This window comes from Ictalurus furcatus, chromosome 19 (assembly GCF_023375685.1).
Source record: "Ictalurus furcatus strain D&B chromosome 19, Billie_1.0, whole genome shotgun sequence".
In the NCBI taxonomy this organism is placed as follows: domain Eukaryota; kingdom Metazoa; phylum Chordata; class Actinopteri; order Siluriformes; family Ictaluridae; genus Ictalurus; species Ictalurus furcatus.
The window spans coordinates 12,401,259-12,413,896 of NC_071273.1; the positions used below are offsets into that span (position 1 = coordinate 12,401,259).

The following is a 12,638-nucleotide window of genomic DNA, read 5'->3' on the forward strand; positions in this document are numbered from 1 at the left end:
TTTTCAGAGACAGAAATAATTTAAAACTTGTTAACAGCACAAGCAGCACGATTAAACAGCTGCCCAGACTTGCGCACATCTCTTTGTTATGATAATGTTGGTCCAAATATTCATATAAATTTAAATAGTATGTAGACGGCTCAGTTTAGGGAAAATACAGTATAAACAGTCCATAAGGAATCTGCAGTCGGAATGAATTCGTTCAGATTGGTGAAAATCTTGGCAGGTAAATATAACCACTTTGCTATGACTTTAGAGAAGTCAAGCCTAGTCATGAACATTTTACAATAGACTGCAGCCCAGATCACATGGTCTGAGTGGACTTAGAGCAGGAGGACGCCAGGGAGCAGGAAATTGGTGGCTTCTGTGTAAAGTCTGTGGTGAACTTTCCTCTAACAACAGAGATCCACAGGACCTTGGTGCTTTTTAGAAATCCGAATGAGAGAAATCATAGAAACGAGTCTAGAAACCTAACCTTCAGACTTTCAGATGGAGTTTTGCTGCACTTTGCACCCCTGTGCCAAATTCAGACACAATATCATCCAAGCAAGGTGATGGATACACTCTCCTGCACATATGAAAATGGTAAAAGGGGGAACTGACAAGCTAAACATAGTCTACAGAACAAAGTGCTATCAAAATGAGAGAGCGAGCGAGAGAGAGAGAGAGAGAGCGAGAGAGATTTGCTGCAATGCACACATGACAAGTCATTATCCAGCATCATCAGATGAACAGGGAGGAGGTGAAAGTTAAATTAAAAGAACGATGATGAAAGAGAGAGAGAGAGAGAGAGAGAGAGATACAGGAAGGAAAGAGGAAAAAGGAGAGAAAAAGAGCAGTTATCTGCATCTCCTGAGAATCACGTGGAATTAAAAACCATCACTGCATGCTGAGGACGACAACATCAGAAACAGCAGCAGCCAACCATCACTGCCGATTTGCATCCATTTAAGTACAACAGTTCCAGTACTGATAAGGCTGATGAGTGGTTTTTCATTCCTAAAAGCAATGACGAGAGAGAGAGAGAGAGAGAGAGAGAGAGACTTTACAGAAAGAATTTTGAAAGAATGGAAAATAGTTAGGGTATTGTAAGTGTGTGTACAGTAATTATTTATATGTAGATATAATTGACATTGAGGAGATGGAGGAACAAATAGTTCCAAAAAAAAATAAAGAAGGTGCGCACTTGGAGAATGAAATTCATTTGCACTCTGGGTCCTAAGGCACTCTGAGTTCCAGGCTCTTCTATTTGGCTGAAGGAGGAATCCACATGTCCCGGTGTGATCATGCATGCACTGCATCTCATATTTCAATGACAGTGCCAAAGCCAAAAAAGATATGCAGGCATGTAGGGGAAATGGCATGCATAATTGTATTCCCTTAATCACATGAAAAATCACATGAACTTCACAGTAAACCTGTGGTTTTTAGACACGCTACATATTTCACACATTCTTCACATGTTGTGCAAGTGGTTTTATTTTTTTAGATGTGATTTTCTAACATGAATAATTCCCTTTCACATGTGATAACATTAAAATAATAACATAGGCATAACTTATTGCATGTGAAATGTACTGTCTGTCAGATTTCAAAACAGAATCTGGTTATCCCAGTCATTATTATTTTGACAAATCGCAATCATACATCATTGAACAGTCACGCCCAGTTAATGCAGAGCAATCCATATTCATAGGCAAAACAATAAACCCTAGAAATGAGACAGTGCAAATTAGAAAAAGCATGGAGCTAGATAAATAACTTTTGGAATAACAGCTTTTACACAGACAGCAGCAAAACTGAGTTCATAAATAAGTTAAAAAATAAGAGGTTTGTTAAATTCAAATGCTAGTCATTCTTTTATTGAAGGGAAATGAAGCTGAAAATGTGTATGTTTGATATAAACAGTAGCAGCTGATTGAGTTTTTATTAAGATTACAGACACACAAAAACAGCACATGATCTTTTTCACCACTATAATAGTTTTATTATAATGGTTCTGTCTTTCCATTTTGTGATGCATGATGGCAAAGGTCAGTGCAAAAAGTCTCTACTGTTTCGCCAGTCATTTGCAATGTACAGTATCTCACAAAAGTGAGTACACCCCTCACATACACCCCTCACACTCCTCCAAGACGACATCACGGAGCTGGTGGATGTTAGAGACCTTGTGCTCCTCCACCTTCCGTTTGAGGATGCCTCACAGATACTCAATAGAGTTTAGGTCTGGAGACATGCTTGGCCAGTCCATCACCTTCACCCTCAGCTTCTTTAGCAAGGCAGAGGTCATCTTGGCGGTGTGTTTGGGGTCGTTATCATGCTGGAATATTGCCCTGCGGCCCAGTCTCCGAAGGGAGGGAATCATGCTCTGCTTCAGTATGTCACAGTACATGTTGACATTCATGGTTCCCTCAGTGAACTGTAGCTCCCCAGTGCCGGCAGCACTCATGCAGCCCCAGACCATGACACTCCCACCACCATGCTTGACTGTAGGCAAGACACACTTGTCTTTGTACTCCTCACCTGGTTGCCGCCACACACGCTTTACCCCATCTGAACCAAATAAGTTTATCTTGGTTCCAGTAATCCATGTCCTTAGTCTGCTTGTCTTCAGCAAACTGTTTCCGGGCTTTCTTGTGCATCATCTTTAGAAGAGGCTTCCTTCTGGGACGACAGCCATGCAGACCAATTTGATGCAACGTGCAGCGTATGGTCTGAGCACTGACAGGCCGACCCCCAACCCCTTCAACCTCTGCAGCAATGCTGGCAGCACTCATACGTCTATTTCCCAAAGACAACCTCTGGATATGACGCTGAGCACGTGCACTCAACTTCTTTGGTCGACCATGCCGAGGCCTGTTCTGATTGGAACCTGTCCTGTTAAACCGCTGTATGGTCTTGGCCACCGTGCTGCAGCTCAGTCTCAGGGTGTTGGCAATCTCCTTATAGCCTGGGGCATCTTTATGTAGAGCATCAATTCTTTTTTTCAGATCCTCAGAGAGTTCTTTGCCATGAGGTGCCATGTTGAACTTCCAGTGACCAGTATGAGGGAGTGTGAGAGCAATGACAACAAATTTAACACACCTGCTCCCCATTCACACCTGAGACCTTGTAACACTAACAAGTCACATGACACCGGGGAGGGAAAATGGCTAATTGGGCCCAATTTGGACATTTTCACTTAGGGGTGTACTCATTTTTGTTGCCAGCAGTTTAGACATTAATGGTTGTGTATTTTGAGTTATTTTGAGGGGACAGCAAATTTACACTGTTACACAAGCTGTACACTCACTACTTTACATTGTAGCAAAGTGTCATTTCTTCAGTGTTGTCACATTAAAAGATATAATCAAATATTTACAAAAATGTGAGGGGTGTACTCACTTTTGTGAGATACTGTATGTAGTACATCATATACATACATTTTTTTTTACTGTACTACATTTGTTTGTGCATGTGATTGGAGAAACAAGTAGGGTTCAAACACAGGACTAAGAAAACATAGTAAGGTTAATCACAAGGAACAGCTATGAACGGAATATGAATTTGGAATGAACTGATAATGTGTTCTGAAACATATACAACGGTCGAATAGGAATAGGAAAAAAATAAAATACATTTATTTATTTAAATTTTACTACAAAGCTTGCCAGAACGGTTGATAGGGCATCTGGTTGAGATGAAAGGTGTGCATAGGGACTGGGATCCCACAGTATGCAACAACAACAACAATAAAAAGTGTGAGCAAGAGGTATTTATTTTTTCAAGCATGATTGTAAGGCATTACAGAATAAAGTGAAACACTCCTTTATGTAAACAGTCATATTTGCAGAGAATTTTCTCAGTCATTGAAAGAAGACATTGAATAAAATATATCCATTGTGTATACAACACACTTTCACTCTAAATTTAGAATTTATGGTCATAAAGACATTTGTTTGTATTTGCATGCAAAATCATAGAATTTTGCATGGTAGATTTTCTAACATAATTAAAGAGTATTGTTTTGGGCCTTTTAACCCTAAACTCTGAAATTATTTATTCAGTTATTCATGTTCAGTAAAACTAATTGTGTATATCGTTATGTGAGACCCTGAAGACAGGTCACGTGAGAGGTTAAGCGGTTAACCCGAATGATGAATGAAAATAAGGCCTCTGATTTTCTGCTTGATTATATTGTCATAGAACTAAAGAACTCTGTGGTTCAGCACATGTGTAAACACCAACCGAAAAGGATCTGATTCTTATTACATAAAAGATTAAACAACATATGTGCCTCTTCACACACTCCTGTGACCCTTTAGTAAGGCTTCTCTTTTAGCCCGAGATGAACTTCTGTATGGCCATTATTAACTCTGGTTTGGGAATTAAGCCTCAGGGTCAGATAAGATGAATCCTCTGACCCTGCTGTCAATCAAAATTTGCATGCCTGACAGTGAAAAGGATCCAGTCTCACCTACACATGCACATAGTAATCACTGCACTGGGGCAGAAATGTCACTTAGCACTAAGCGAAAGTCCATAGTCCTGCATTAGTATGGATGTAATGTACGTGGCTTATGAGCAGCAAACACAGACTTGAGTCAGTATAGAAAGGACAGAAAGAAGCTCTTCCAGACGAAAGTAAATTGCTCTAGGCAAACATCCAGAGGGGACTGTATGCTTTTGTTTGTTGGGTTGGAGTTCTCTGAGATACGCTCATGGATTAGGTTGTGTTTTTTGGAAGTCTTTTTTCCTACAGCTGAAATACATCACAGTCCAAATGTCTGAATGCACTACCAAGAGCTGTATTTATTTTGTCTTTTACTAATACGTTTTACGCCTCTCTGTTTCGTTTACATTTAACTCTGAATGTCTCCTTTGTTGCTTTTTTTTAAAAAAATCTAATTGTAATGATTTATATATTTATTCATTTACTAATGTGTATGTGACTATATTTAATTATTTTATTTACAATTATAGCTATTAACTATATGTGCTCACTACAGAGTATTATATAATGGCATTGTAGAATATATGAGGTGCCTTATGTACTGCATGCTCAATATAATCCAATCAAGATTCAGATTTCCAGTTGGAAAATGTTAACTAATTACATGGAACAGGTTTAAGACTTATTCAATTAAAAAAAAAATAGATAAATAAAAATATGAAAATAAAGTATGACCTACTTGTTCATTCGTGTCATCAATTATACTAACCAATATCATTATTTTTTTCTGTTCTGAATAATAATAAACTGCTTTATACAGTATAAAATTTGCCTCAAGATCATTCATCACACTGACTAACTGACTAAACTGCAAACCAAAAATCCTCTTGTAATTTTTAACTCTCAGAGAGATCTTAATTATCCCTGCGTGATGAGTACAACTGTGACTGAAGTCTTGTCTCTTTGGATTGTGACTCTGTACTTTATAGGTCAGTTGGCGGCCGGGACGTGTGAGATTGTGACATTGGACAAAGACAGCAGTCAGCCGCGGAGGACTATAGCTCGGCAGACAGCCCGCTGTGCCTGCAAGAAAGGCCAAATTGCCGGTACGACTAGAGCCAGCCCTGCCTGTGTGGACGGTAAGAGGAGTTTTGTGTCAAAAACCTTTGTGAAAAGACAGATGTGTCAGCTTCTATAAAAATCAGTACTTGCTGGTACAGTTCTGGATGAAGGAGGAAAAAGCTCACAGTAGAATGTCTACTGGACTTTTCCATATGTGTCAAAGCTTAGAGTTGACTGAAAAGAAATTTCTCACAGTAATGTAATTTGCAGACTTAGGTTTAGTGTTGCAGCAGCGAAGACAAGATTATAACAGAACTTACAGTATGTATATTCATGCTCCTCTCTGTTTAGTCAACTCAGAGATTAAAATGTCACCTATATAGTGTGTAGCCTAACATAATAGCATTGACCACACGGTGCACTATACATGTTCAGTAACAGCATTTGAAAATCATCCACAGAGAAAGTGGCTTCAATACATGCCTGCAATTACCTACATGTAATATTACTTTTAAGGCTTTGTGTTTTTATATTTAATTAGAAGATTTAGACAAATTGTATACATAGGTTTAATTACAGTATGTCATGCATTTTAGCACAACTTGAACTAACAAGGATTATTTAGACCAAAAGTTAAGCAGAACTGTTTCCATAAGAATTATGTTAAGTGGCTAAAAGTAGAACATACAGATCATTTTCTAACATTCAAAATGTTTCTTCTGACAGCTTTTAGAAAAAAAAAGCATTATTTGTATGATAAAATGTGTGGAATATATGTGTGGAATCCCTTATTAGGTATTAGGTAAAATCCTGTTACAGATCATTTTTGTTTCACAGAATAGATCATTGATAATTAAATCATTACCCATTCAATGTACCCTCAGGCAATATCTCAGATGTTGTTGTTCCATATGCGCCACTTTTTTGGTTAGGAGCCAAGTATACCTTTGAACTGTTGATAAGTGAAGCTGTCTTGAATAATGAGTGAAGCTGTGGTACTGTTCAGGGGTGCATCCATTGTACAAGGAAGCGTAGAGCCCAACCATATATATCAGCCATTCAATAAATATTAATCTTCATGAAGTCTTCATTTGCAGCTCCATGCACTTTAAATTCCATTGAAATAGTAATTAGCTGTTTTGAACATTTAAAGAAATGTTACTCTTTCACAGATATAAGTCAGTGTTTCATTGACTTGATTGCAGCAGACATGGGTCAATGTGTTCACTGACTTGCAATGCTCCATAGAGTTATTATTGCAGCTAGTGATCAAAAATGGAACCTGCAACAATACGGGGCTGTGTATTGGTGGCAATACAGGCTGGGGTATGAACTGGGGTAGGAATCACTCTTCCCTGTCCTTGGGTGAGGAAGAGTGGACAGGACAGGACAGTTCATGACAGGGTTGCTAGGGTTGCAGTTTTTACACCAAACTGGGGTAATTTAAAAATACTTTTGCGGCCGCCAGTATCATGTTTTTATAGCAAATAAACAGAATTAAACTAATCAATTTCCAAAAACAAAGGTATAGTGTAAGTGTAGACAGTGTGTCTATGATTTACAGAACCATTTCTGTTTAAAATATATCGCAAAAGTTGGGAGAAGGAACGTCTGTGTATCAGAAACGAGTCTTCCTTTTCCAATATCTAAATGTTTTGGAATGGTTTCAAGTCTCTTGTGTGATTGTGACAGGAAACATATGTGCTGTATTGAACTCAGCTGAAAAAAGGTTCATGTAAAAAAATGCTCAAAACAAGCTGCTAGACTGTATGCTGGATGAAAGTATGCTGTTGACTCTCAACTGCCTGTTATGGGGTCACTCTAAAAATTCACTAGATAGTAGCCTTTAGCTACGTCGTTAGTAATGTCTTTCTTTCCCACCAAAATCTATGGCCAAGAGCCGCTGCTGGTTCTGCTTCCAACATCTTGAGAATTTCTGCATTTGTTTTCAGCTTTAAACTGCTTGAGGAAGTGTGTGTTTGTTTGCTGAAGATGCAGGCAGGGCTAGTGATGTGTTAAAGAAGCAGTGCTATTAGAACAACAAAGGCCCTTTATTCTTCCCTTGTGCACGCTACCATCCGCAAGTTTTAGTATTAGTGTCACAGCATGTCTGAACAAACACACTCTTTCTCTGTAAACCTCCCTCTCTGTCTGTCACTCTGTCTTTCTGTCTCTGTCTCCCGCTCTCCATCAGTAGCCATAGCTGATTTGGTGTAGAAGTGAAACCACAGGGGCAGGATGCGGTGGAAGAAAAAGTAAAATAGTGAGGAACAGAAAGGAAACAAATGAGATTTCAGTCATTTTAATCTCCGTCAAGTTCTCATCACAGTCCTGCTATCACCAGCATGCCCAGTGCGACACGCTCTGCGTCTCATTCTACACACGGGTCACTCCTTAAGTAAGATAATCCAGGGGGCCATGAAGCATTGCCATCGTAATACTCATTCTGTGCGTATGTGTGTGTGGGTGCATGTGGAAGATTGGATCTATATATAGAAAGGTCAAGAGGATGGATACAAAGAAAACAATATAGGGAAGCTTGTGTATTCTAGGCAAGTGTCTCACAGATCTGATCTGAGACACCCATTTAAAAACATGAGGAGCTAAAGCTCACAAAGCTGCCTCCCCGTATCCCTAACGCTGTTGTATCCCACCATCACCAGGGCACAAATATAAATAACATTTCCAATGGCACTCCGAACTATTCTGGTCAATTCATTGTTTTAATCCACTATAAGGACATTGTTGCTTCTCATGTTGCATAAATACACTCACACTTTATCGGTAATTTCACGCTCTCTGCTCATCCTTCATCTGTAACAACGTGTCAGGTTGCGGATATTGATTTATATTAAAGGCCAAGAGAAGAGAGTGATGGCTGCTTTCCCCAGTCATCTAAAGTGAGTGAGCTGTGAGACCGATTAAGATGTCCAAGACAAGATGAAGGGATGAGGAGCCTGAAAATTAGAGTCATAAAACTCTTGGCTGCTGTTTACATTGAATGTGAGAAATGCACATTATAAATAGCCTTCGTTATTATTAAGTTACCATGCTGCTGGTATATGTATGGGGGAATTTGCAGGATATGTAGACGATGCACTTTATTTGAAAGGGAAGAAATCCAGAAATAAATGTGCATGACTGATGTAATGGGTGAATGGGTGATGTAATCCTTTCAGATCAAACTGTAAACATTTTCCTGGGGAGCAAACAGATTCATGGTGGAATTGTGACTGTGGCATTAAGGGTAGTTAATTTGCACCTGTATTTAGAGTCATCATCCTCATTATGAAATGCTGCATAGGAAATTAATTTTCAGTTTGAATTTTAGAGACCTAAAATAGCTACAAAGATTACCTTGTGCTTATACCATTATAGATATTTATGGGTCGGGACTTACTTTTTAAAATACCCTAAACTTTAATAATGATTATTATATTCTTTCATGATAATAAATTTAGTATGCAGATTGACCAAAATATGAAAACTGTCGCTGCAGCATTTTTCTTTTAAGAACCAGAAAGAGCTAAAAATGTGATTGGAAAATTCGAGTTAGTATTGAACCACATGTTCAAATAACACAAATTGTTATTGCATCCCAAAATAGATGAGACAGTCATTCTCCAATACGCACATGCAGCCCATGTAACGAGCACATGTGGGTTTTGTGGCGTTTCCAAATTGCATATTTATATAATCTGAGTTTCTCAATGTGAGCAACTGAGTCATTTACTAATTGTGAATAATTGTTGTATAATGCAGTGATTTTATACTTTGTCAACCTCTTTGAAAATATATTTTTACACAAATACATTTACATTTATTCATTTAGCAGATGCTTTTATCCAAAGCGACTTACAAATGAGGAAATACAAGCAAAGCGATATATCAAGCGGTGAACAATACAAGTAGTGCTACTGTGCAAGATCTTTAATTGAGTTCTAGTGCGCGGAGTAGAGGTGTAGGAGCCAGAGTAATTTATTTATTTTTTTTTAAATAATGTGGGGGTTGTCATACATACTTTGATGTAGTGAAAACATTAGTAATGGCATCTGTGATACCGTTCTACCTTCACATGTATTTAAGTAAGCACATGTTTATTCACTGTTTTACAGAAATGTTATTTATTAAAAGGCTGTACAGATTTTTTTTTTTTATTATTATTATTATTTTATTTATTTATTTATTTATTTTTATTTTTTTATAAACAAGCATAGAAAAATATTGCCTTCTTACTAGGTGTTAATGAGAAAAAACAAAGAGATACAGGAAATGATAGAGAGAGATGGATATGCAGCGAGGAGTATACCGGTAGGTGGTTAATTGGCTCATCATGGTGACATGTCAGGTTTTTTTTCTCCATATCATTTTTTCACCATTTACACTTGCTTTATAAACATTTTGTCTGAAAAGTCATAAGCATCATTGCTTGTAAATCAAGTGTAGTAGTGTATTACAATTATAAAGAGTGAACAGCCTAAAATTTGGGTTTAACCACACCATAGACAGTGGCCCTTAAGTTCTTAAAAAGTATTGATGATTATTAGGGCTGTAAACACTGATAATTTTCATAATCAATTAGTTGGCCGATGATTTATTTATTGATTGATTTATTTATTGATTTATTTATTTTTATTTTTTTATTGATCAATTAATCAGATTTGGGGGGGGGGAGGCAAACTTTCAGTAACAGTTTTTTGTTTATTTAAAATAAAATCCACAAACTGAGTGTTACAAATATAAACTTCAGACTAAAACTTTACACAGCTGTTTGTCCAAAACACAAAAGAACCCTATATTTTTGTTCTTTGCCATGAGGTGCCATGTTGAACTTCCAGTGACCAGTATGAGGGAGTGTGAGAGCGATGACACCAAATTTAACACACCTGCTCCCCATTCACACCTGAGAATATGTGCTATGACGTCATGTAGGAAGCATCTTATACTTCCAGTTATTAAAAAATCCGCTAGTAATATATTTGAGATGATTTTACCTTTCTAAAATTCATGCACTAGGCGGTAGAATACATAGTGCATAGTGTAAGTGTATAGTACATCATTTGGGACACAGCTTTAGTATTTACTCTCCAAAGTGTGTTTTCGGAACAGATGTGACGTAATGAGTAAATCTCCCCCGTGCTGCACGTAGACCAACTAATCGATAATGAGATTCGTTGACAACGATTTTCATAATCGATTATTATCGATATTATCGATTGGTTGTTACAGCTCTAGTGATTATTTTCACTTTCTATTTTTTAGCATTAGCCCTATTACATAATTATATACAGTATGTAAGGAATAAAATGAAATAGTGTGGTGTGAAGTGTTACTAATCCGAAGTTGATTATTTTAATATAACGACTAGTGTTTTATTCCTCTTATACCACATCAATTTGTGAAGGATAATTTATTTATTTATTTATTTATTAATGAATGACACAAGTTGGTTCCTGTTCCACTTACATATGCTACAGCATCAATAAATAGTACCATCTCTCTTTTTTTTTCTCTTGCTTGAAAATTCAGCTTGTCATGTTATTACGCAATCATAAAGCGCAAAGTCCTCTGTCCTGAAGACTTTCCCATGAAGGGAAAATGCTGGATGGTACAAGGTGCCCTTACTATTACTAGAACTACTATCAGTGCTGCTGTGATAGAAAATGTAATAACCCCTAAGAAATGTATGAATTTAGCTCAGTTGTTACATTTCAACTTGTACTCTTTGCTTAATATGTTATTTATTAGATAGGTTTTGCCAGAACAAACCCAGCTACATTATACGTCTACATCCAGGCTCTGTATACCATTACATTTACCTAAACATGCATACCAACTTGTCAGATAAACCCCATTTCATATCACATTATTATTCAGATGTGGCTGGATGCTTAAAATAAGCAAGCCCAAAACAACACACAGACAGTATAATGTGTATCCGTGCCTTGTTCCAGTCTACAGCATGAGTCATTCTTCAGGCTACAGATCCGACAGCACTACAATAGCATCAGTGCTGATCTACACAGTGTAACAGAACAGGACTATGAAGTCAAAGTGATGAGAATGAATCATTCCAGTAATCATTTGTTCCATAGACAGTGTGTAGGCTGGCACTTTTGTATTGATCCCACACAGACCTGAATCTGAAGGTCAAATCTGTAAAACTGCAATTCCTTATGTGTGACAATTAGTACTTAAAGGAAACTGTTAATTATTTCGTTCTTTTCAACTGTAAAAGCAGCACTAGTTCTAAGGCAGTGGTTCTCAACCAGGGGAGTGCGGAGTGATCGGAAGGGGGCTCAAATTGTTTTCAAGAAAAACACACACAGGGCATCATTTGGGTACTCGGTGTATTTTATTGCTTTTCAAATAGAATGTGCATAAAAGGGAAAACCCCACGTTCCCTCTCCCTCTGCATTTTCTTTTTGCTGGAGAGAGGCGGGGCTTAGCCTGCCTTTTATCTAGCGGTCAGTGCAGACCAGTGTTGCCAACTTAGTGACTTTTCAGACCCCTTTAGCGACTTTTTTTTGCAACAGCGAAAAAATCTAGTGACTTTTTGGACAAACCTTAGCAACTTTCCAAATGCAGGCAGTACTGTCCTGCAAGCGCGAGGTCTTACTTTCCCGCTGCACTCACACCTCTCTCTGTGTTTGCTCTGTTCAGTGAGGGTCTGAGAGCCAGAGATTTAACGATGTCATGGATAACGAGACGCGACCATTATCCCAATTTACATCATATATGTATATGTATATATCATACATCATATGTGAATGTTTTTAGAATACAAGACAAATGTAATGCAACATGTTTTACATGTAAAATAGTCCATGTTATTACAGCCTAGTTCTCTTGTTCAAAGTAGTTATAGTGTTCAGAAACATTTTACATCATTCATGTTCCATACCTGTCCGTTATATAGTTTTATAAAAGTCATAAAAGTTATTTAAAAAAAAAGTTATGAAAAGTAATTAAAAAAGTACAAAAACACAAAAGCAAATAACGTCTATCTATCTATCAAAAACAGATTATAGATTAGGTATATATGTCTATATGTCTATATGTCTAAATGCCACATGATAGGGGAGGCTTGGGGGGCTTTAGTTACAAATGGTTGAGAACCTCTGTTCTAAGGTAGCTAATTAAG

At 37.6% G+C, this 12,638-nt stretch overlaps 1 protein-coding gene across 2 annotated transcripts in view; it reads left to right on the top strand.

Moving 5' to 3' along the window:
• LOC128622958 (chemokine-like protein TAFA-5) overlaps nucleotides 1-12,638 on the top strand; it is a 92,994-nt gene that overhangs the window by 28,545 nt on the left and 51,811 nt on the right. For both annotated transcript variants that reach the window (XM_053649732.1, XM_053649731.1), the window contains exon 2: nucleotides 5,422-5,571. In XM_053649732.1, coding sequence (XP_053505707.1) covers nucleotides 5,422-5,571 — 150 coding nt within the window. The remainder of the gene's footprint in view (nucleotides 1-5,421; nucleotides 5,572-12,638) is intronic.